General features: G+C 42.6%; 1 protein-coding gene, 2 long non-coding RNA genes, 1 other non-coding gene and 1 pseudogene across 4 annotated transcripts; 4 read left to right on the top strand and 1 right to left on the bottom strand.

Moving 5' to 3' along the window:
- Positions 1-1,275: 1,275 nt before the first annotated feature.
- TRIM27 (tripartite motif containing 27) lies at positions 1,276-16,266 on the top strand. The gene is made up of 8 exons (XM_055570963.1): positions 1,276-2,040; positions 3,228-3,323; positions 5,118-5,348; positions 9,112-9,134; positions 10,977-11,092; positions 11,212-11,244; positions 12,963-12,989; positions 14,624-16,266. Exons 1-8 carry the CDS (start codon positions 1,621-1,623, stop codon positions 15,217-15,219), a joined length of 1,542 nt encoding a protein of 513 aa, XP_055426938.1. The 5' UTR covers positions 1,276-1,620; the 3' UTR covers positions 15,220-16,266.
- Positions 16,267-16,780: 514 nt separating this feature from the next.
- LOC129645653 (uncharacterized) lies at positions 16,781-21,396 on the bottom strand. The gene is made up of 3 exons (XR_008711463.1): positions 21,265-21,396; positions 20,865-21,107; positions 16,781-18,205 (listed from the first exon to the last, which is right to left on the bottom strand). It is a non-coding gene; the product is annotated as an uncharacterized LOC129645653 (long non-coding RNA).
- Positions 21,397-21,449: 53 nt separating this feature from the next.
- TRNAL-CAA (transfer RNA leucine (anticodon CAA)) lies at positions 21,450-21,555 on the top strand. Its single transcript has 2 exons — positions 21,450-21,487; positions 21,510-21,555. It is a non-coding gene; the product is annotated as a tRNA-Leu (tRNA).
- Positions 21,556-21,632: 77 nt separating this feature from the next.
- LOC129645654 (uncharacterized) lies at positions 21,633-25,375 on the top strand. Its single transcript, XR_008711464.1, has 3 exons — positions 21,633-21,987; positions 23,018-23,138; positions 24,417-25,375. It is a non-coding gene; the product is annotated as an uncharacterized LOC129645654 (long non-coding RNA).
- LOC129648068 (uncharacterized) lies at positions 23,529-23,625 on the top strand (annotated as a pseudogene).
- Positions 25,376-25,752: the final 377 nt, after the last annotated feature.

Here is a 25,752-nt window from a genome sequence, read left to right as displayed (position 1 = left end):
AATCCAGTAAATATTGAAATCCTTTCATATAATTATATACAAGGGATAACAGCAATCCAGGAGGTCTGGAGAGAAATCTCTGTCCTCACAGAGTTACTGAAGTATCTGATCTCAGTTTCTTTGAAACATTGTGTAAATAGGCTACAGAAAAAGCGTATAAACAAGGAAACTGGTGGAATAGGTAACATTCAACCAGTTACTAACTAATTTAAAAAAGATTTGTAAACTGACATTGTTGAAATCACTTAGTTCAAAATATAATAATGGAAATTAAAATAAACACAGACAGGCAAGGCTGTCCAAATTCAATTAAATTTAGAGGATAAAGGACAATATCGAGAAAGTAGCAAAGGAAAACAGGAAACACGAAAGTAGGGATGGGCGAACAACGCAAAAATTTTCCAAGTTTGTTGGATAATGAAAACAGCCTGTGGATTATCATTCCCCCTATACTTTGGGAAGGAGCAAGCCTGTTTAGTTCTATTCACTACAGCTCTAGGCAGTAGGTATTTTATTAATGAGCAAGCATGTTTAAGTTCTATTAAGTTCTAGGCAGTGGGTATTTTTTTATTTTAATGGTAAACCTCCTTAGGGTTAAAAAGTTGTACGAAGTCTCCCTCTTCGCTGGGGTATAATTACTCCCATTTCACCAGAGTGGAAACTGAAGCTCAGAATGGTAGACCACTTTGCTTAGGCACAGTAGGAAGTAGCAGAACTGGGCTTGCCTGTTTCTGTGACAGAATGTTTTCATCTAATAATTAAGCCTTTCTTTTACGAAACAGAACGGCGAGCGCCTGTCAATGGGGTTGTTTGATAAAGTTCCTCACAGGCTGGGTGGGACTGAGTCGGCTACTCCCAGCCCTCTGGCCTACCGGGGAAGCCAGATGTCTCTTCTTCCCACACCAACACAAAGCTAGCTTTCTCTCGCCGCGGCAGAGGCCTGGGCACCAGAGAGGAAACCCAACAAAAGACCCGGGATCCAGGTCCAAGGCCCAAGGCTCGGCGGGGGCGCCCGGAGCGGGCAGGCAGGGGTTATACTGACCCCGCCGCACGCCGCGGACACCGCCTGCCTCTAGGACCCCGTAGCCAAGGAGCTTCCGTCCGCGCGTTCCGCCCCCGCGCTGGCGGCGAGGCCTCCCGCGTTCCCAGAGAAAGAAACCGTCCAGGCCTGAGGCCGGAATTTCCAGCCTCACGCAGGAGGTCCGGCCCAAGCCCCGCCCCCGAGCCGCCCCTTCCGCTCGCGCAGGGGTGGGGCCTGCGCGGCCGCTGGGATCCGCTCCGACGAGGCCACGTTGTCCTGCGCGTTTTGAGCGCCGGGCTCCGGGAGTCCGATCGGCGGCGATCTTGCTGTCCCTTCGCATAGTCGCTGGGCTCGGTGGGGCCGCGGTATCTCCATACTCCCTCCGCCGGGCGCAGCGGCTCAGGGAGAGGCCCGGCCACCCCGCGGTTCCAGCGCGCGGACGCGTCTGGGATCGGCCCGGGAGGCGTCGCCCTCCGTCAGCCCGCCTGGCCTTTCCGCACCGCCCAGAAACAGCGGACAGGAGGGAGCGCAGTCGAGTTGGGCTCCGCGCTGGGCTGAGCACCGGGGCCCATGCCCGTTCGCCCCCGCGGGCCCGCGCCATGGCCTCCGGGAGCGTGGCCGAGTGCTTACAGCAGGAGACCACTTGCCCCGTGTGCCTGCAGTACTTTGTGGAGCCCATGATGCTCGACTGCGGCCACAACATCTGTTGCGCCTGCCTCGCCCGCTGCTGGGGCGCGGCGGAGACCAATGTGTCGTGCCCGCAGTGCCGGGAGACCTTCCCGCAGCGGCACATGCGGCCCAACCGGCACCTGGCCAACGTGACCCAGCTGGTGAAGCAGTTGCGCACCGAGCGGCCGTCGGGGCCCGGAGGCGAGATGGGCGTGTGCGAGAAACACCGCGAGCCCCTGAAGCTGTACTGCGAGGAGGACCAGATGCCCATCTGCGTGGTGTGCGACCGCTCCCGCGAGCACCGCGGCCACAGCGTGCTGCCGCTCGAGGAGGCGGTGGAGGGCTTCAAGGTGAGGGCCGGGCGCGCGGGCCGGGGAGGGGCCGGAGCGCGAGTCGGACAAAGGGAGGAGAGAGCCAAAGGGGCTTCCTTTTTTCCGCCTAGAAAATGGCTGAGCCGGACGTGTGGTTCACAGCCGTCATTTCCTCTGTCCGCTCCAGAGCCTCGGCACTGAGATTTGGGAGGAAAACCTGTAGCTGTTGATGAAGCCAGAAGTCTCCCCACCCTCATTGCGTTATGTGCCTCTGTGTTTACCCTCTCACGGGCACATTATACATGACGGCCCATGGAGACCCCTCTTGACTGTATATAAGATAACTGTAAAAGCACGTACGCAGCGACAAGCTTCAGAGAGGCTCGCATTCCTGTTGGCTCCTAGATGATCTCAGACAAAACACAGTCGGACGTTGCCTGGCTGTATTCACATCAAATAGATGCCCATCACCTCTCCTTTCCCCCAGCACTTCCCTGTGCTCCGTCCTCTTCTAGAACCTCCCGGAAAAGAACAAGTTCCTTACTGCCTAAGTCATTTAACCACTGTGAGACTCATAGGAGATAAGACTTATGAAGACTGAGTGAAATAAAATGCTGTGTGGATCCCCTTGTGAACCAACAGATAGGCACAGCTCAACAATAACACGGGAATAAAGTATTAAATATAAAACAGTTGTAAGACAACATTCAAGGCGTGCACATAATCTGTGTTTGAGGACTGCAAGAACATGCACACAATTATGTACATGTGTAAATGTGAGTACGTTCATGCAAAGTTATTCACTGAACATTTATGGTGCTTTCAAAATTATGATTTTACTCACACTGAATACTCTAGTAGGTTGAGAAGGTGGTGTTGGCTCATGTCACACCAGGGGAAAATAGGAGAAGTTAAGTCCTTTTCTCTCCCTACCCGTCCCTGAAAGCTCGACAACTAAAGCCTTCCAGTCCATTCACCTTTCGACTAAGCCATGTGGTATCCTTCCAAAGGCAGGTAGGTAACCCACCATTTAAGATACAAACTTAAAGATACAAACTACCAAAGGAGAGATGTGGTGCCACGGTGATGGCAGTGTGATCCAAGGACAGGCTGTCACCAAGAACTTGGCATCATGAAAGTGGGTTGCACAGGTGATAAGCAGAAGAGTCACACTGGTGCTAAGACCTGCCTTATCTTGAACTGTATACCTGTTTTTGCTTTTTCAGGAGCAAATCCAGAACCAGCTGGACCACCTAAAAAGAGTGAAAGACTTAAAGAAGAGGCGAAGGGCACAGGGAGAGCAGGCGCGAGCTGAACTCTTGGTGAGGTTCCTGGGAATTCACAGATAATATCAGTTCTGTTGGTCACTCTTTTATATTGTAAGACTTGTAAACTTCCCTTAACCTTGTGCAGTCAGATCACCCAGAACTTAATAGGTACGGGTGGAACAACCTTACATGGCAGTTGGGAATTCACCTGGAGAACCAAGGGCTCCCACATTTGGGGGGAAAAGGATGGAATAGTCAACTTTAAAACCCCTGGAGATATGACCTAGCAAAAGTTTAATCTGCTAGCTTTGTGCAGATCAGGGTTGATCCAGGTGAAATTCTTGGGTGTTGGTTAGTGGCCTTTTGTATTGTTCTACAGACAGATGCTGACAGTGGCTTTCCATAAACTTGACTGTTGCTTCTTGCTGGAATGTTCTTTTTCTTGGCAATGATTCTATTCTGAACTTTTCTCTTTGTTCCCTTCTCCTAGTTTCCCAAGGCCTTTGTGGTAAGGATATTTGGGGGAGAGGGTGGTTGTTCTGGAAAAAATAGTCCCTTACCTTTCTGTAAGGACTGCTGCTGCTGCTGCTAAGTCGCTTCAGTCATGTCCTACTCTGTGCAACCCCACAGATGGCAGCCCTGGGATTCTCCAGGCAAGAACACTAAAGTGGGTTGCCATTTCCTCCTCCAATGCATGAAAGTGAAAAGTGAAAGTGAAGTCGCTCAGTAAGTGTCCGACTTTTCATGACCCCATGGACTGCAGCCTACCAGGCTCCTCCGTCCATGGAATTTTCCAGGCAAGAGTACTGGAGTGGGGTGCCATCGCCTTCTCCCTGTAAAGGACTAGAGAGTAAATATTTTTGGCTTTGTGGCCCATATCTCTATCACAACCAGTCAGCTCCCTTGCCGTAGCTCAAAAGCAGCTAAAGACACCATTTACATGAGTGGATCTGTTTCCCAATAAAATTTTACTCCAAGGGAGTAAACACGGGAGTTTGCTGACCCTTTATTCCGAAATAAGCTTTTGTGGAGTCCCTCAGTGGGACAAGTGGTGGAGAAGGAAGGACAGACAACCTTCGGCAAACAAACTGTGCCAGTAGAGAATTATGCTCAAAGCCAGTGAGACAGAAGGCCAGATAGAGGGAATGGATTACATGTGAAAGGTTTAAGGAAACTAATCAAGGTTATTATGTGAGCATTGTAGAAGTTTTGCTTGTATGTTCCAAACCATCCTCCACAGGGCACCCATCTGATCATGTGACTTCTCTGACAGTCTTTCGTGGCTCCCACTTGCAGTGAAGTCCTGCCAGGCTTCTCATCTCTTACTTTATCTGCCGTCTTCACAAGCACTCATGTGCTCCAGCCAGACCCCATCATTTGCCTTTCCATTCTTTGGTCCATGGCATTTCTTCTGCCTGGAAAGCTCTCCCGTTCTTTGACCATAAAGTGAACTTCTAGTCATCCTTCAAGACTTTGTGAACACTGCTTCTGGGAACTGTATCAACTTTTACTGAATGCTGTCACCCTACTTTTGCTTATCTAGCCATGATGACATGTTTCACATGAACCTGACTCTCACTTGACTGAGTTCCTTGAGAGCAGAGACTGTGGCTTTTTTTTTTTTTTTTTTTCCAGACTGCCTTGATTATCACTGGGGTAATTCAGTTCTCTGCCATTGTATATCCAGTCAATAAAGACTGGAAAAGAATAAGTGAGTGAACAAGATGCTTGTTTTAGTATACTGGGATGAAATAATGAGGTCTTGGGGTAGATAGACAGGGGAGAAATGTGAAGGGCTCTAGAAGCAGCCTTTCCTCTCTTCACTGCCCTTCCCTGTGGTCTACACAGAGCCTGACCCAGATGGAGAGGGAGAAGATTGTTTGGGAGTTTGAGCAGCTGTATCACTCCTTGAAGGAGCATGAGTATCGCCTTTTGGCCCGTCTTGAGGAGCTAGACTTGGCCATCTACAACAGTATCAATGGTGCCATCACTCAGTTCTCTTGCAACATCTCCCACCTCAGCAACCTGATTGCCCAGCTGGAAGAGAAGCAGCAGCAACCCACCAGGGAGCTCCTGCAGGTAAGACGGAAAGCCCCCTGCCAAGACAGCTCCTGCTCTGCCAAGCAGTATCCAGGGCCCCCTACTCCCTTGTTGAAACTCTGATTGTAGCAAGGGCATGTTGGAAGGGAAATGTCAATAGAGGCCCTGGTTGGCCCAACTTGGGTCAGTCAGTTGCACCATGTAGTGGAAAGGTCAAAAGGAAGACCTGTCCTGCTCAAGCCTGTCCTGCACTGATAAGAAGTCTGATCACAGGCAAGGCTCTTGACCTCTCTGGGCCTCAGTGAACTCAGTTACTCATGTAATGAGGAATTTGGCCCACATGTCATTTAAAGATTATCCTCACCCCAGTATCCTATAATTGTAACATGTATGTGTGCACTATGACAACCACAAAATAACAAGTACCACAAGAAGTGGTCAGCCCAAGCAGTCTTGGGATTTAATCTTGGTTGTATGGGTGATAAAGCTGCAGTAGACCCAGCCCAGCAAGACCACAGGAAATGAGCTGACTGTTTGTCTGTTGTTTGTTCATTCAGTGCATATGAATTTTCTGTTCTGGGTCAAGCAGTGGAATTAAGTGGATAAATAAGCTCTCCTGAAATTTAAATTCTGATGTCGAGATCATATGATAAAGAAGTGAACAAACAAATATCATCAGTGTTGCCATTAAAAAGGGGCTGATGGGTTTAGGGTCAAGAAACTATGGCCCACCACCTGTGTCCTGCGAGCTCATTGTGCTTTTTAGTTTTGAATAGTTGGGGAAGAAAAATCAGAAGAACGTTTGTTATTTTGTGATATGTGAAATTGCATACAGTTCAAGCTTCATTGTCCATACATTTTTATTAGAACATAGCCACGCCCATTTATTTGTTTTGTATTATCTGTTGCACCAGAGTTGAGTAGTTGTGCCAGAGACTGTATGGCCTTTTTCTTAGAAAAAGTTCACCAACTCCTACTTCAGATTAAAAAGAGAAGGCTTAATCTTGAGCTTTAATGAACACCAATATTTAATAGCTAGAGAGAGAAGGAAGAGCTTGCAGGGGGAACAGTTTACCAGAGAGGCAATATGTGATCAGGGAGGAAGAATGTTTCTGGAAGGGGGGAGTGGACAACAGAGGCTAATGCAGTTGAGGTGAAATAATATGAAGGCTGAGATCCATTTGGTTTAAAAACATGAGCATCCTTGATAAACTTTGTATAGAGCTGCCCGAGTGGAGCAGTCTGGGCAAGAGCCACATGAGGAGAAGTTGTAGTGACAGAGTGAATGGAAGATGTGAGAGTAAATGACTATTTCAATAAATAAGGCTATGAAAGAGATATAAAGAAAATACTTGGAGATGAGGTCGAATTGTGGGGCTTTATGGGGAGAGGATGCTTAAAGAAACCAGTTAAACATATCTTTTAAAAAAATGTGGAGAGGAGCATCTGTTGTAAAGATTCAGGTGAAGAAAATTTACTGAAGCTCTAAGGATGAACTCATCTCTGATGCACTGTTTCTGAGAAGGCAGAAGGAAGGGTACTGAAGCATGTAGAAGGGACTTAGCTTTGAAGTATCCTCTGTTGTATAAGAAGAAAGGAGGGTGGGGACAGGTAGATGCAGCAGGTTGTGAGGATTGGTAGCAAAAACGTCTTGGCTTCTATCCTCTTTTGCTGCCATGGAGCAGGGGTTAGAGAAAATGAGTTTGAGGATTGTGGGAAAGTTCTGAAATTACTGTTTCAGAGTATGGGAAAGCAAATTGGTTTGCAAGACGTAGTTGAGTTACTTGGTCAGTGAACGTCAGTTTATATCAGAATTTGTCCAGTTGTGTGACTTTTTCCCATCCCAGCTTTTCATTCTATGATTGTGACTGTTCTGGTTCCAGGCCTAGGGAAAGCTGGTAGTTGGGATCATCCAGGATTAGGGCTTTGCAAAATGTGAGAGGTTTTTTTTGTTTTTGGCCTTGCCACACTATTTATAGGATCTTAGTTCCTTGACCAGGGATTGAACCTGGGCACATGGCAGTGAAACCACAAAATCCTAACCATTGAACTGGTCAGGGAACTCCCCCTGTTCTGGCTTTTTGATTATGATAAAACATACATAACATAAATTAACCATTTTAACCATTTCAAAGTGTACAACTTGGTACATTTAGTAAACTTAACGTTATGCCATCATCACAGCTGTATAGTTCCAGAACACATTCATCATCTCAGAAGGAGACCTCGTACCCATTAAACAGTCACTCCTCATCCCTTTCTACCCAGTGGCAACCATGGGTTTGCTTAATTTTTTAAGGTATTTGTGAGAATATTTCTGAACACATGGACCATGAAATCAAAACTGGATGATAAAGAAAAGTAGAGAAAGAAGGGGGCAAGTTGTGGACTCCATGGGGGAGAGTGGTCATGGTAGAAGTCATTTGAAAAGTAAACTGAATCTTAATGTGGAGAACGGGAGCATTCGCACTAAGGTCAGGAACAGGGCAAGATGGCCACTGTTGCCTAACTGTATTTTAATGTATGAACACACACACAGAGGAATGTTATGCAACTATAAAAAAAGAAAAAGGAAGATACCTATGGTATAACTGATATAGAGGCGTTTCTATAATGTATTAGGAAGTGAAAAAAATCAAAGTGCAAAATATAGATTATGCTTTTTGTGTAAGAAAGAAAAGATAATTAGAAAATACATGTATCTGCAGGTATTTGCAAGGGAAACACTGGAATGATAAACCAGATAATAATGGGGAGAATGGGATGAGAAGAGATAGGAAAAAAGTGACAGATTCTCTGACCAAGTCTCAGATTTTTTGAGCACCGAAATAATTAAGAATAGTGATGAGTTATAACCCATTGAATAAAGTAGGAATTGATAGGTCCATACTAATAATAAATAAGGGAAAATTCTTCCTTCCAGTAGACTGTCGACTAAGTAATGTACAAGGAATTTTGAGGCAAGAAAATGATCATTTGGCAGCTATCATAGTGAAAGGTAATTTAGACAATAATTATCTACAGATGCTAAATCTGAGAGGGAGTTCGATAAGGGCTGGAATGTTAATTTCAAAATGTCATTTGAGATTACTTTTTAATTACAAAAGGAAAAATAGTAGCTATAACATACCACCAATAAAGAAAGTAAATATCAAGTATCTTTAGAAGGAGACATAATGTAAGCTTGAATTTAATCATGGGGCAATACCTGGGAAACCCAAGTGGAGAGATATTTTTAAAATAATTAGCCTGTATTAAGGCAATATCGGGGTCTTCCCTGGTAGCTCAGCGGTAAAGAATCAGCCTGCCTGTGCAGGAGACATGGGTTCGATCCCTGGGTTGGGAATATCCCCTGGAGGAGGAAATGGCAACCCACCTCAGTAGTCTTGCCTGGAGAATTCCATGGATAGGGGAGCCTGGTAGGGTACACTCCATAGGGTCACAAAGAGTCAGACACGACTGAAGCAACTTAGCGCACACACACACACAATAATAGGTCAAAGAAAGCAAGCTGGGCAGGCAGGTAGGCAGTTGTGGTCCAAGAGTGAGATGCTTGAGTTAGTAGATTTGAAATCTTGAGATCTTTGACCAGCGTGCAGGATGGGAATGCAGGAAGGTGCTGGAATAGCAAATAGTGTGTATCCCAGTTTCCTCTGCCCAGGTTTTACGCAGTGTGTGCTCCTTGTCTCCCTGGTTTCACCCAGGAGGGCCAGCCTGTAGCTCAGTTTCTAACAAACATCTGTGAGAGAAAACTGACATTATAAATGATTTCTCATGGTTTTCATTTTCCTTTCTCTTGTAGGACATCGGGGACACATTGAGCAGGTACAGTTTTCTCTTTCCCCAGTGCTAAATCAAGCCTGAGTAGACTTTCCCTCATACTTAGAAACTCTGGAAGGAGCCCAGAGCCTGAGGACATCTTACCAAATTTGACACATATCCTGTCTGTCCCCGAACTGAGTCACTAGTGTGCAAAGAACTAGATGGACTGCAGCTCTTCTCAGTAAAACTAAGGAATTATTGACAAATACTGAGGGTGAGGAGTGAAGTGGGGGCCCACTTGAGAGGGTGCTGGTAGTCTATGAGGACACGTCTGTGGAGAGGGTGGAAGCACAGGGCCTCGGGCAAAGTGCAAGGGTATTTTATAGTTTTTGTTTCAGAATCCTTTCTCTTTTGTTATCTCTGTCTTTGTTTCTGGCTCTCTTTTTTCTGTAATGGGGAAAATACAGGCTAAGAAAAGTGTGACCAGCTCAGAAATGAGTCATGAGTTACCTGGATTCTGGCTCTTGTTTTTATTATTTCTCTACTGTATCATCAGATGGACAGTGAGGAAGAGCTACCTGGAAGTTGGAACATGACCAAGTGGGAAAAGCCCAGAATGGGCAAAAAGCCACAATTAAATTGTTTTCAGTGTTAGATGGCAAGGACAGATGGGATAGACCTTGGGGAATATAATGTTTGTTGTAGGAATGCCTACTGGGGTAAAGCCTGACTTTGAGGAAACTGAACTTTGAAGCTAAGTAAAACCCTGAAGGGTGAAAACCCTTCAGAGGAAGCGCAGCTTGATTGTGAGAGAGCATTTGAGGAGGAGATGGGCTGGAAGGGCCATGTGAATAGAATTATTGATAGAGCTGAGCTTTTTGAGGGCTGCTGAGATGGGATGGTATTGAGCTAGAACTGGTACTAGTCCCTGCCAACCGGCCCTAACAAATACTGCCCTCACTTGCTGCTTTTACTTTTTGGTGTCAGTCTAGTTCTGAACTAACACAGAGATAGATCCTTTAGGTTCTAGCATCTTTGAATGTTAAGTTCGGGTTTGACTCTGAAAAAGTTTTGACTTAATCTTTGACTTGACTTAAACATAACTAAAACATTTTGCCACCATTAAAGAAATGTGCAGATAGCTAGCCCAGGGCTGGTTTGGTGGCTCCAGTGATTATCATCAGACTCTCAGGTTTCTCTCCATTTACTCTTCTGCCATACATAAGCTATGCTCCTCATTCTTACAGCCCAAGAAACTTCCTAGAATGCTAACCAGCAGGAAAGAGATAAGTCACATTCCATTCCTTTTTAAGCAGACTTCTCAAATTCATGCAAGATACTTGTTAGCTCTCATTGGCCAGAGGTTAGTCACATTCAGACTAGGCAGGCATGAACCCAGTAAAATTTGGAAGGTGAGAGAAGGGATATTGGGTGTGTAATTAGCAGTCAGTGTTTGCCAGAGACCCTTTGAGGGGGTGGTAGGCAACTGGATATTGTCCAGAGAGTACCTGTCTGTCTGAAAATGTCACTCTTGCCGTATTTGGGAACCTGAGGGTTATGGGCCATTGCCTGCCATGAATATCAAGGACTTGATCATGGAATCTAGTGCTTTCTGGCAAGGTCAGGCTTATATTCAGTTTAATTCAGTGAATCTTTCTGAGGGCATATGCCATTTGAAAAGCCAGAAGCTAATGCTGTGGGAGAATATGAAGGTAAGATGACTCCCCTATTCTGGTCCAGAGGATCACAGTCTAGGAAGAGAATAGGAAAAGGGCTCTACTGGCTGCTATTAAAGACTGTCCACCAATCCACTGACTGGCCAGTTTAGCCCAGGCTTTGTCCTAGACCCTGAAAGAAGTTTGGGTGGGAGGGGGGGGATTCACTCATGGATTTTTTTAAACGTAGGGCTGAAAGAATCAGGATTCCTGAACCCTGGATCACACCTCCAGACCTGCAAGAGAAAATCCACATTTTTGCTCAGAAGTGTCTGTTCTTGACTGAGAGTCTGAAGCAGTTCACAGGTAATGTGAGAAGAGGGATCTCTGAGGGTTTATGCTCTGAATAACTGTATTGCCTGAGAGGAAGTGTTTTCCAGCTAGATAATGGAATGCAAACTGAATATCTTCTTTTCTCCCCATAGAAAAAATGCAGTCAGATATGGAGAAAATCCAAGGTAAATTTATCTACTTAATGGACTTTTGATGTTGAAGTTTCCTGGAAAGATAAACATCTGCACCAGAGTATGGGAAAATGGGAAATGGCTGGCTTCCCCTAATATTTCACATCTTTTTTTTGGCTTTGTTAATTTTTTCAGTTAATAGCCTCTTGTTTCAATTTGAAGTCTTTTAACTAAATACACTCATTTCTCAATCTACATTAATGGAAGAGGAAAATATACAATCCAACAATTAATGCAGAATTAATTTGGTTATTTAAAAATTATTTTTAATTGAGAAAGAGAATCAAGAGAAACTATTCTAGCTATATTCCATTTGAGCTAGTATTTGTAGTTATAATTTATTGAGTTTCTGCTGCATGTGGGCACTGGTACTGACCAGGAGGAGGAAGAATTGAGCATCACTGGTTGAGGCAACACCTCGAGGGCAGGAACCTGGGTAGGAACAGGGATTCAGGAGTCTGGCTGCCTGGGTTCTGGGCCCACCTCTGCCACCTGATAAGCATTCTACACTGTATTTTCCTCATTTGTAAAATGAGGAAGGTAATAGCTTTTACCTCACAAGGCTGTAAGGATTAGGTTTACTTACAATTTCTGAAGCGTTCTAGAATGGAGCCTTCATGTATATTTATTAAACAAAGTATTCTAGGTATTTAAGGGGCACTCTTCAAATATAAAATCTTCTGCTCATGGTAACTTGTAAGCATATAACACACATGCATGCATGCTAAGTCACTTCAGTCATATCTGACTCTTTGTGATCCAATGGACTGTTGCCTGCCAGGCCTCTCTGTCCCTGGGGTTCTCAGGGCAAGAGTGGGTTGCTATGCCCTCCTCCAGGGGATCTTCCCCACCCAGGGACTGAACCTGTGGCTCCTGCACTACTGGTGGATTCTTTACCACTGAGCCATCAGGGAAGCCTTAGCCCATATGGCTGTGTACAAAATGCTGAAATTCCTAGGCAGCTTGATAGAATCTGAAACCCTTATATGTACTTAATCACTTTTCATATTTACTATAAATTACAAGTCCCCATCATTTTTATAATTTTCTATATGTGCTAAAACTTTATTTGCATGGCATCTTTTCAGATACATACTTTTTCACATCTGGCAACATGGATTTAGGGAATGCTCACAAGCAGAACAGGGAGAAACAACACTTAATACCAAAAGTGGTTAGCTCAGACACGACATTCCTTGATCTGACTCTCCTTTATTTTTCCTGCTCTTCTGCACTTAAGTAGCCCATTGAGAACATACCTGTGAAAATGCTTTGTCAACTGTAAATGCAAATGGTGTAGTTTGCCCCAGCTTGGTAGTGGGTGTCACTTGAACCATACATCCCCTAGAACAGGTAGCTTATGAATCCAAGAGTTATGTATGATGTGGACTTAGAACCATGTCTCTCACTGCAGAGCCAGCTGACCCACTGAGGAGTGGAATCCTTAATCTTGCCTCAGTTTGACCCCATATGCTTCCAGTGTCAAGCTTGTGTTATCTTTATGCTCAAAGTTCCCAACCCCTCTTCCCTTTGAGCTCTTGGCTGGAAGATGGAATCTTAACGCTGTATGAAGAAATGAATGCAGGACTGACAGCAGGGGTTCTAATGGAAACCATTGCTTTATGATGACTCCTAAAGCTCCTTCTGTTGGGTACTTCCTACAAATCTCAGATAACTTCCATAACTTCTTTTCTCTTTTGTTTTTTTTTCAGAATTGAGAGAGGCCCAGTTATACTCAGGTGGGTGATAGGAGACAAAACCATTTGGAAAAAGGAGTAAAAATCTTTATCAACCTAACTACTATTGTGAATGATTTTGGAAAGTGCCTTAATTTGAATTCTTTAGGTTACATTTATTTTTTAAAAAATGATAATAATCACAAAAATGTGTTATTTCTATGTGCTTGTAATATTTGCTTCCTCAAATGCCTCAGATCTGAAAACATGGACCTTTGAAATATGAGGAAATTGAATTCAGGTGCTAGGAAGGATGATAGAGTTGAAACTACGGTTTCCAAAAATGAGCGCACTGCCACTGCTAGTACTCTGGTCCACTGCTGTGCCCAGCCAGCCTCGGGCAGTGCGTGGTTTACGAAAAGCATCCTTCCAAAAAGATTGAACTTGCCTCTTATTCTGAGAGCTAGGGAAAGTCGAGGAAAAATTTGCCGTCATCCCTTCTCTATGTCTCAGATCTAGAGCTGAAACTCTCCCTCCCCTTGACAATCACCTTCACCTGAGGTTCACAGAGTGGCTAAATCTATGATCCCAAACTCATCTGAGGTTTGTATTCACTTGACCACCTTCTGTTCCATGGGATCTTCTTCATGGACAAACAATATGTGTGTTAGTTGCTCAGTCGTGTCCAACTCTTTGCGACCCCATGGACTGGGGCTCGCTAGGCTCTTCCATCCACGGGATTCTCCAGGCAAGAATACTGGAACAAGTTGCCATATCCTTCTTTATCATGAACAGAGGGACTCTACAAACAGCAGGTCTTCTTTCATTAATGTCCCCTGGTTGTGATCCATATTTAATTCTTTCAAGATTGAATATGTTGCTTATGTCTTACATTTCCTAATATTGCACAGGGTACAGTAGAGGGAACCAAAGAGCATAAGGCACTGACCTACCCTTGGAGTTAAATGTCTGGTTGGAGGTATGAGGTCTACCCATGACATGAGGGAATAAATGGACAACTGTTGTCAACAGATTGTTGAACCAAGAACCATGCCTCTGAGGTTCTTGGTCACCTCCACCAGTTGTCATGAGCCTTTTGTGGGAGACAGTCAGCCTACCTGAACTATGGTTCAGAGAGAGAATGTTAGGGAATCTTCCCTCTGAACAAGATATGAAGAACAAGTGAGAGAATATGTCAGTGATTTTAAAACTGGAAACCACCACATGATTGTCAGATGCATGTGGCACTATTTAGTGTCTTTATCTGACATAATATGAATATCTGTATGTTTCACAGCAGATCTGTTAGTGTTGGTTGTAGAGTGCTACACCACACCATGTCTGTCTAAATACTGTAAAGTTCCGGCCCCTGAGGCTTTTGGATTAAGGGGTTGGACATACACTTAAGAAAACCTTCAATTCAGCTTATAACGGATATTGTGGTTTAAAATGTGGAAAAGCAAGTGGAGGTAAAAATTTCAGTACTTCCAATATATCCTAGCTAAATGAGATAACTAGCTAAGCCAAACAGTAATTTTGGGAATGTCTGCTTCAGGGTGGACTTGAATGTATAAAACGAATGTGTCTTTGCTGGAGAGCTCTTACTCTCTTCTCAGGGATAGGAGAAAAGCTGGGTGTTCAGAATGGGCTGTCCTGGTGCTCGGCTAATCCTCCTCTGCCCCTGTGTTTCTCTGCAGTGGATGTGACTCTGGACCCAGACACGGCCTACCCCAGCCTGATCCTCTCTGATAACCTGCGGCAAGTGCGGTACAGTTACCTCCAGCAGGACCTGCCCGACAACCCTGAGCGGTTCAATCTGTTTCCCTGTGTCTTGGGCTCTCCATGCTTCATCGCTGGGAGACACTATTGGGAGGTAGAGGTGGGAGATAAAGCCAAGTGGACCATAGGTGTCTGTGAAGACTCAGTGTGCAGAAAAGGTGGGGTAACCTCGGCCCCCCAGAATGGATTCTGGGCAGTGTCCTTGTGGTATGGGAAAGAATACTGGGCTCTTACCTCCCCAATGACTGCCCTCCCGCTGCGGACCCCTCTCCAACGGGTGGGGATTTTCTTGGACTATGATGCTGGTGAGGTCTCTTTCTACAACGTGACAGAGAGGTGTCACACCTTTACTTTCTCTCATGCTACCTTCTGTGGGCCTGTCCGGCCCTACTTCAGCCTGAGTTACTCTGGAGGGAAGAGCGCAGCTCCTCTGATCATCTGCCCCATGAGTGGCATCGATGGGTTTTCTGGCCATGTTGGGAATCATGGTCATTCCATGGAGACCTCCCCTTGAGGAGGTGAACTCAGGCCAGAAGGGCTGCTGGCCGTACTCCCACCCCAGGCATGAGGCATCTTGTTGCCTTGCCACTTCCTGCCCATCACAGCTGGATGTTCTTACTACTTTCCGTGCCCTGCAGTGCAAGACAGGATGTCTGTGTTCTCTGCCATCCACTCCCTTCCCATGAAAATTGTGAGATGTAATAAGTTATCGAGATTGCCCAGAAATAAAAACCAGATGTCCACCTCCAGTGTTCCACACTTCTTGGTCTTACACATTACTGGAGGAGATAAAGAATATGGATAATCTTGGGTTAGGAGAGCCATTCAAGATACTTTCACCTGGGCTCAGCCCCATATAGTGATCATGGGTATTTGCTGTCATTTCTGAACCAGGGCTTCTTTCTGAGAACCCACAGCTGAGCTATAAAGTCCTGTCAGCATGGATCCCTTTGTCCCAGTTTTTCCTTTGGGATTAGTACCTCTACCCCTGATTCTCAATCTGCTGTAGTTTTATTAACTCCATTAAAGAGGCCTGTATGTGTTTTGATTAGTTACAGTTATTTTACAGTAATGGTGGGAAATAGCCCCACCTCTGTTAGGAGATAATGTTCTAACCAATGTGCTCTTTGCCTCTATCTTTTTGAGGGCTTTGTCAGCTCCCTTCATTCTAATGAAAAGTGTATCCTGGTCCTGGATGCACATCATCCGGGATTATTTTCTGCTCAGCACCACTCATTGTTCCTACCTCCCCTCCCACTTCCATTTGTGGACTGATGGTCAGTCATACCCTATCCCTGGAAGGGTTCTGGGACAATATTCCAGGGGATTCATTGACTTGTCTCCATTTTTCCCTTCTATTTCAAGGGAAGGGGGAGTTTACCTTTCCAATGTGTGTACATCAAGGGGCTATTCCATCCCCATGGCCATTGGGTCACGAGGCATTCTGAGGTCAGAAGGTCAAGGCAGATCACTAGCGTAAGCCCCCATGATGGTTCTTAGTCTTCTCTTTCTTTGGGTACATGCTCCTCTGTTTAAAAATAAAGTGAGTATGGATGTTGTTTACACTGTTGTTGTTTTCTGGGTCTTGGTAGGACTGGGTTCATAGATATTGGAGGAGGAGGCATGGTTAATGGTGTTGATTTCCTCTATGGGTTGAGAATCTCATTCTGGTCAATATTTTACTTTCAACTGGATGATAAAACAGTACCATGTCACTACTTTCTACTGGTGCTTGGAAAGTAGTGTTGGACTGCCATAGCCTATAGCTTTGTATTGGCGAATCCTGTCACTTCTCTGGGAAAGTGTTCTCTCAAGTCCTTATTATAACTGACAGTGGGTGTGCAGCGATGCTTGGTATAGATCAGAGCGCCCAGAGCTTGCTTCCCACCTCAAAAGCAGCGACCTAAGCCCTTAGGGTCATGGAGGTCACCACATTCTGAGGGGGAAAACTACACTGAGAGGACAGCTCTTTTCCAGGAGGTTTTCTATCTTTTCTGCTTTTGGACATGACCTCAAGACGACAAGATTTTGTGGTCTTAGTCTTGTACCCAACATTGTGGTTCATGGCTGAAGATCATGCATTGGTGATATGTCCTGATACATGTATTTATTCAAAGGTTTTAAGAGAAATAACCAGGAGCTACAGAGAGGGGCTTCCATGAGGCTAGGTTAGCTTTTGCTGAATAGTCTCAATAGATATAAATACATGTGCTAACATATATATTATTATGTATATAAAATACTACTACACAGATATAGAGCAGTGCTTAGCACATAGTTTGAAGTGCTTTGTGTACAATGGCTTATTTAATGCTCTTAACAACCCTACAAGATAAAGTGGATACTGTTGCCTTTATTTTACACAAGAAAATTGAAGCATAGAGAGGGTAGTGATTTATCCAAGTTGTACAGTTATGAAGCAACAGGGCCAGGATTCAGACCGAGGTGAAATACATGTCCACGTACATCATATCCTGCCTCACAATATCTATGGATTATGCTTTTCTGCATGGAAAGGTAGAGACTGAGGCCTTGGGATGCCAGTCTGTTGACCTGGGATACCTGCCTTCAACAGTAAGTCTGTCTATTCTAGATTCAGGAATTCGCAACTGGAAAACTGCGTAAAGAGACCCAGTCAGAATCGCATTTCAGTTTCACTTAATATAGTCCATTGGGACAAGGAGGAAGAATAAGAGCCCATAAAGAGGGCACCTTGTTTGGTACCAGTCCCAAGAAAATGTGCCCCTAGGAAAGATTCCCTGATCCTTGCTGCTTGACTGACGGAGCTGTCTCCAGGCTAACAAAAGGTCTCACACTGGGTCTGCTTTATCTCCAGTAGACTCAGTGCTAATAGGAGCAGCATCTTAATGAATTTTTATTAACAGCAGCAGCTGGAGCAGCGGTAAGCAACCTCTTTGGATTCAGCAAAGCTACTTCCAATTTGAACTGGGATATACTACAAGACTGAATATTACTAAAAATGCTGAATGGGGAAATGTCTCAGAAAGACTGTAGACTTTACAGTACCCTTTCTATGATGTGGACAAAAGGTTTGTGGTTACCAGTGGGCCACGTGGAGGACAGGGTAGAGAAGCACGGTGTGAATTGATGTGTTTTGTACTGTTTATCTTACGATTCTTATGGGTGGTGGGTTTAGAGGTATTAAAAAGAACATTTTTTAACCTGTCATTTTGAATGAAGTTAAATGAACTTGGCAAATGATCTGCAGGAAGGTAAGCATTTGAATTCATCAGGTCACAATATGGACCCCTTTATGCAAACATGGGGTCCAGTTCTTTTGGTTCCTCTCTGGTCCTTTCCTCAGAACATTTGAAGTTGTTAATTACATATTACATTTGAAGTTGAGTGGTACTTCAACCACTCATTCTTTTGTTTTTTTGTTGCCTCAGGAAAATTGTGTTTGTCTTCAGCTGCTCTTGTTTTTTCTGATACTGATCTGGTGGGTACAGAAGAGCATCTTCCCCAAGAGCAGACAAGGCCTAGAAGGGAAAGTTTCAGAGAATGAAAGGAAACTGCCATCTAGGATACGCAGTTGACAAGATGAGAGAATGCACGTGACAGTTGCCTTAAAGGCAACATTTAAAAGCACTAAGAAAGTAAGAGCAAGAGCTAGCATATAGTAAATAGATTCATTTGTTAACATCTTCATCAGTGATTGTGACCAAAGTATGGATGGAAATCACACATCTTCCAGCAAAACTAGAAAGATTCTTAGTGTACCAATGATTTGTGGGTTGCTTCTTCACAAATGCATGACAACAATTCATTGATTCAAAAAAAAGTTAAACAGTGTTAGGTGCCCCAGATGAACTTGACTGTTGAGAGTACAAGAGAACCTGACTCTGTCCTTGGAAAAATTAATAAAGTCAATTAAGAGGAGAAAAAATAACATGAAATAGTGGGATGTGGGTAAGTGAAACACTGTGCTTTCAGGAGACCTCAGTGCCAACCATGGTGGTCAGGAGAAACGGAAAGCCTAGATCTGCATTTCTTCCTTAGGGCACTTTTTCTTGAGGTTGAGAGGTTAGTACAAACTAACATGGCCCTGCAATAAATTTTGACTTGATTATGCAATTAAATCACTACACTCTTGCACCTCCTTTAACCCAGTAATTTCTTTGAGAAGTCTTTGTAAAGAATAATGAGAAGGTTCAGTCAAACCAGTGTAGATTATTCTAGGTGAACTGACTTTGCTAGAATATTAATAAAGCATTAATACCTTAGATTTTACATTGTGCAAACAATACTTAAATATGACAGTATTGCCCCAAGTACATTTCCACATAAAACAGTCAAGAGATTAATTTCAAGGTGGAAAATTAAATCCTATTCTTTAAATTGGTATAAGCAAACACAGTCATCTTTTTTTAGTCTCCTCCACTCTTGAAAATTTTTGTTGTTGAGCCCCGAGGCATGTGGGATCTTAGTTCCCCTGTCAGGGATGGAACCTGTGCCCTACACAGTAGAAGCAGAGTCTTAACTACTAGACTACTAGGGAAGCCCCACCCTTTTAAATTTTGAGGCCTTTCAAAATCCTTCATTCAGGTGTTTTCAAAAAATGTACACTGGCCTCTGGGAAGATCTGTTGCACAGTAAGCATTGTTAATAAATTGTAAAATTGTTTACATATTTAATTATACCTTACCTATTCCAGAAAGTACTTCAAATCATTTAAAGCATAAAATCAAAATATCAGGAGTTTAATATTCCATAAAGGAAGAAAGAGATGGAACTAAAAAATGACCAGGAATAAAAGTAAATGTTAGCATGGTAACATTATAAGGACATTAAATGTGGGCCACAGTTTGGTTTTTAAAGACTGACGAGAACCTTGTAAAATTTATAGCTCACTATAAAACCAGAGTTTTATATCTATAGTTTCTATACATGGAAAGTAGTGTTTAAGGGACTTAATAGGATTCTTGTTAGTAAAAGAAATTTCTTCTTGGGTTCTTAGTAAATAAAGACTATCAGAAGGGTTTATTTTTCATAAAATGAGTTTCACAATTCAAGGAAGGATGAACACCTCAAAGGCTGGGTAAGCAATTTAGAGAAGAATAGAAAAATCCTTGAAACATGAATATTGAACCTCACTAATAAAAGTGTGTCACCCAGCAAAATGTTTTGTTGTTAACCGTTTAATCACAGTATTCTGTTGGTCATCTTTGGGTTATCTTCTGTAATGTGGGAGACTAGGGTTCGGTCCCTGGGTCGAGAAGATTTTCTGTAGAAGGAAATTGCAGCCCACTGGCAACACATTCCAGTACTCTTGCCTGGGAAATCCCATGGACGGAGAAGCCTGGTAGGCTAGAGTCTACGACTGAGAGACTTCACTTTTCAGTATTCTTGCCTCAAAAACCATGGACAGAGGAACCTGGCGGGTTACAGTCCATGGGGTCGCAAAGAGTCAGACATGACTCTGCTGCTGCTGCTGCTAAGTCGCTTCAGTCGTGTCCGACTGTGCGACCCCAGAGACGGCAGCCTACCAGGCTCCCCCGTCCCTGGGATTCTCCAGGCAAGAACGCCGGAGTGGCTTGCCATTTCCTTCTCCAATGCATGATAGTGAAAGTGAAGTCGCTCAGTCGTGTCCGACTCCTAGCGAACCAATGGACTGCAGCCTACTAGGCTCCTCCGTCCATGGGATTTTCCAGGCAACAGTACTGGAGTGGAGTGCCATTGCCTTCTCCGAGACATGACTAAATTGCTTCAAAATTTTGAGGAGGTAGGTGGGCAGTGTGTATTGAAAGCTTTTAAAACTGGATAAACTTTAAGAATGGATATATGTATACATGTAACTGAATCACTGAGTTGTACACCTGAAACTAACAAAACATTGTAAATCAACTATACTCCAATATAAAGTTAAACTGGATAAAGATCTAGTGACTCCACTTGTAGAATTTAAGGTAATAATTATGGACATCTGAAAATATTTAGCTTTCAGCCTAGTTGGAAGAATAATTTCTTACTGTTTGCCCTTCAAGGTTTCATTAAAATATGTGACCTTCCAGACTCAAAGCTCATATTACTTTGCACAAAGCTGAGAAAGAGCTGAAAAAGTCTGAGTCAGAAAGTGTGGCACGTTCCCCTTATTTTCACCCCTCCATCCCTTTTAAAAATCGCCGTTTTATCTACTACCTGGCAATGGACGCCACGGAGACTTTCAATCAGGAATATCTGAGAGTGACCAGGAAGGTCGGGAAGCAAGCGTGTCACACTGAGTTTCTCCGGACCTGGAACAGGTCAAGCTCTTGCGTAGAAACTGGTCTCATCAAGTCTTGCATCGGCGGGAGTTGTCGCCCTACGAGGACTTTCCAAGGCTGTTCCTCGGCCGTCACTTTCGGAGCCCCAAACAAACACTTCTCCAGTGGCAAGGCATATCTGGGGACGAAAAGGAATCAGAGACAATAAAATGGTCTATGCCATAATATCTGGGGCTTTTGTTGGATTTTTATTGTTCCTCACTGTCTTCAAAAATAAGTCTGGGGCAAAAACCACGCTCAAGGTTTCGGTAAAGATGAGAGGCTGGAAAACCTACCAAACGACTTGGGCTAAAACGTCGTTCGGTTCTTTCTTTCCTTCCCTCCAGAAACATAAGCTGTTTTCCTTTTCAAGCCACGGATGGCCTTTTAATCTCGATCCGGAAGTTAACTTCTTCCTGGGCTATACGTCACACAGACGCTGATCTATTTTAGTGGAAAATCTTTCTGTTTTCGACGACGTGTCAGGATGGCCGAGTGGTCTAAGGCGCCAGACTCAAGCGAAGCTTCCCCACCTTGGGGATTCTGGTCTCCGTATGGAGGCGTGGGTTCGAATCCCACTTCTGACACATTCCTTTTTTTTCCCATCCTCTAATTTCTATAACAAAATATATTGAGAAGAGCAATATGCGTATGTAATTTACCAACACAGTGTTAAAAACGGACTTTAAAAAATTTCTCACAAGGACTGCTAACGAAAAATAGTAAAAGCTGAAACATCGCGATATTTTTGGAAGTCACGAGATTTGGGGCGAAGGATTAAATAACGACGGGAGAGTACAAGAGGTTGGTTTTTCCGAGACAGCACGAGGAAATGTTAAAATAGCGAGATTTGGGACTCAGATAGTTCCCTTCCCCTTGGTTTTGGAGAAGAAAGTAGGCGTGGTCCGGTGCCCCGCCTGTTTCTCTTGGCTGCTCTTCCGCTTCTTCCCAGACAGAGAGGCCCGGCCGTGAATACTTCCTGCAGCACTCCCTGCCAAGCCCACTCACCTGTGGCTCACGTTAGTGCTCGTGTGTGTGCTCAGTGGTTCAGTCCTGTCCAGCTCTTTGGGACCCCATGGACTGCAGCCCTCCAGGCTCCTTGTATCCATAGTGTTTTCCAGGCAAGAATACTGGAACGGGTTGTTATTCTAGGGGATCTTCCCCACCCAGGGGTGGAATCCGCGTCACTAGAGTTTCCTACAGTGGCAAGAGGATTCTTTACCACTGCACACTGCTGTCTGCAAAGATATTTTATATAGATGTTTAATATAGATCGATTGGATTTTTATTGATTTTAATATAGATCTATGGATCTATATTATTTATAAGAAATTAACGATATATAGATTTATGGATTTTATGGATCTATAAATATATATAAATTTATGGGTTTTAATATAGATCTATTTATTTTATATTGAACATGGTCTCTCCGTGTTCAAAAGTCATGAATTAGTTCTCAAACATTTCCTTTGTAAATTAGGCACAATCACACCTTCGCCGGCATCTAATAATTATTGTTTTGTTTACTAGTCAAAACTGAGTGCCGTTTTAACTCCTGAATAAAATATGAAAGTTACACCTTTCTTCTCCTCCAAATCTAACCACCAACAATATTTTATTATATTTTGTACACTCCTATTTTCTCTGAATTCATGTATATATAATATATAAATATTTTGTTTTTACAGAAATGAAGTCATAGGAAGTATACCATTCTCTGACTTTTTTTTTAAACCTAATGTATCTTGGGCTCCTTCCGTGTAAACACAATCTTTTTCCTTAGAATGAAATGTTGCAAATAAGTACACAGGATAGATATAGCCTATTTCATTTATCCACTTTTTTTCCCCCTAGACATTTAGGGTATTTTTAATCACCATTCTTCCATCAAGTATATCATGAGTGCTTTTTATGTACCAAGGAATGCAGTTCTGGAGCCATGGCAGTAAAAGTATAAAAATAAAATGGAATAGGATAGAATTAAAATTAAAATTTAATTTTTTTACACTAGTAAAATAAATATACCTTATGTTGCTTATATTCCAGTCAAATGACTGATTCTGCTCAGGAACACCATATTCCAGGATTTCCTTATCTCTCAGGAGAAGACTATACATATCCCAGATCCCAAGACTAATGACAGCTATTGAAGATTCTTATATGCATGGTAATGTGTTTCTGTCATTATGACCACTCATGACTCTACTTGCTTGATCATTGATTTTTATCCTGAAATAGTCAAAATGTAAGAGACTAGGCGGGTGAAAAGAAAGCTGGTTTATTTAAAAATTAAAGCCTGTAGATATTTGAAAACTTTGAAACTCAGAAGATAGGTGAAATATTGGAAGTATTCATTTACTCTGAGACTTCCCTTGTAAAAATAGTTGTTTGTATTACTCATGATTCCCTGCTTTCTGTTTCAGAAAAAGATGTTAATTATATCCAAAAAGTTTAGAAAACACATGATTGCATACTAGCTAAAAATTGTTTGCAAGGTAATCGGGAATGAGTGCCTGACTTGTTTGGCTTTTAAAATGTGAATAAATAATGCAGAATGGTGCTCGCTTTGGCAGCACACATACTAAAGTTGAACATGATTCACATGGCTCTTGCTCAAGGATGACACGCAAATTTGTGAAGCATTCCATAATTTGACAAGAAATTAAAAGTTAAAGTATCAATAAGTGAAGGTTTGACTAAGCTATTCTTAGAATGATAAGCTTCATCCTAGTAACTGATTTCATATGATTGACCTAACCAATATTGACTAGCATAAACCAAGTCTAAGATTTTTAAAGTGAAGTTAAAAATTCAACTAAATTATGGATAACTCCAGATGAAATAAAAAAAGATACTTAAAAAAAATGTGGAATACCCAATATAGAAAGTAGGTCCAAATGTGACCAAACTATAACCACTACAACACAGGCCTATTGATGAGTTGTTTCTTTGTATCCATGGTGTTCCAGGACCACCAACAGATGCCAAATCCATGGATACTTGAGTCTCATATAAAGTGGCATAATTATTCGCTTATAGCCTACACACATTCTCTTTTATACTTTTAAATCCTCTCTTGATTAAATACTTAGTACAGCATAAATGCTATGTAAATAGTTGGTGGTGCATGGTAAATTCAAGTTTTCCTGTTTGGAACTTTCTGGAATATTTTTTCTGAATATTTTTAATATGGAGTTGTTATAATCCATGGCTGCAGAACCTGCAGATATGGAGGTCTGACTGTAAATGAGATGAGTGTGGTCCACCGTCAGAGGGTTCCTAGGAAAGCCATAGTACAAGTCTGATTTCTCTATAAAATTTACTAGAGAAGTCAGTTAACTCATCGGCTCTAGTATCCTTCAATTTCTTATAAATTATATAAAAAGGTAGCACTTGAAATGACAGTATTCCTATTTTAACCCAACTTCATACATTTTTATTACAGATATCTCCATTTCATGGAACATGAGGTGAGAAGCAAACTGTATTTCACCACTTAAAATATCATGCCCTTCTTCAATATGATAAAGAACATTTATAGAAAAAACTACAGCTAACATCATTCTCAAGCAATTAGACAAGAAAAATAATCAAAGTCATTCAAATGGAAAGTATAGAAGTAATACTGTCTCTGTTTACAGATGGCAATATCATGACATGATCACAAGAAAACTACAACTGATAGATGAATTCAGCAAAGTTGCAGAGTATAAGATCAACATACAAAATCAGTTGTGTTTCTATATCAGCAATGAACAAACTGAAAAGAAAATTATGAAAGCAACTTCAATTATAATAGCACATAAGGAATAAAATACCCACGAATGGATTTAACCAATGAAATGAGAGACTTGTACACTGAAATCTACAAAACATTGCTGACAGAAATTAAAGAAGACTCAAATAAGTGGAAAGAGATTCCAAGTTCCTAAATAGGAAGACTTAATACTGTTAAGATGTTAATACTATCCAAAGTGATCTACAGATTCAATTTCATTTCTATCAAAATTCCAACAACTTTTTTTACAGAAAAGAAAAAGCCATTCTTCAAATTCATACCAAATTGCAATATGAACATACAAAAATCTTGAAAAAGAAGAACAAAGGTGGAGAACTCAGACTTCCTCAATTCAAAACTTAGTATAAAGCTATAGTAACCAACATGATATGGTAATGGCATAAAGACGGACATATAATGCAATTGAGAATCCAGAAATCATCCCATACATTTATAGCCAACTGGTTTTTTTAATGAATATTTATTTATTTATTGTAAAAAAAGAGTCTTAACCATTATAAATGTACTGTTCGGTAGTTTTAGGGATATTCATATTGCTGTGGAACAGATCTCTAGAACCCTTATCTTGCAAAATTGAAATTCTGTACCCATTAAACAACTGTCGTTTTTACCTCCCTCCCCTAAAATGGTAATCACCATTCTACTTGTTTCTATGAATTTGATTATTTCATATACTCTATGATGGAATAGAATTTAAGTTTTTAAGGCTGCACAAGAAAATTTGAACATAACATAGTCCCTGTCTGACAGGGCCCTCTTTAATGTACAATGTGCACCTGTACAAAGATAGGAATGTCTGCTTGACCATGCCAATGGTGTAAATATTATCCTTCCTTAAAGGATAATATTGTTTTCCTAATTCTGACTCCTTGGAAAAGACTCTGATGCTGGGAGGGATTGGGGGCAGGAGGAGAAGGAGACGACAGAGGATGGGATGGCTGGATGGCATCACTGACTCGATGGACGTGAGTCTGAGTGAACT

The sequence above is a fragment of the Bubalus kerabau genome, chromosome 3, assembly GCF_029407905.1.
Source record: "Bubalus kerabau isolate K-KA32 ecotype Philippines breed swamp buffalo chromosome 3, PCC_UOA_SB_1v2, whole genome shotgun sequence".
NCBI lineage: Eukaryota > Metazoa > Chordata > Mammalia > Artiodactyla > Bovidae > Bubalus > Bubalus kerabau.
Note: the sequence above shows the minus strand (reverse complement) of the source record. Positions and strands in the feature narration are given on the sequence as shown.

Coding starts and splice junctions, on each gene's coding strand:
- TRIM27 (XM_055570963.1), top strand. CDS start 1,621: ATGGCCTCCGGGAGCGTGGCCGAGTGCTTACAGCAGGAGACCACTTGC. Junction 11,093..11,211: donor GAGTCTGAAGCAGTTCACAG/GTAATGTGAGAA, acceptor TTCTCCCCATAG/AAAAAATGCAGTCAGATATG. Junction 12,990..14,623: donor AGAGGCCCAGTTATACTCAG/GTGGGTGATAGG, acceptor GTTTCTCTGCAG/TGGATGTGACTCTGGACCCA.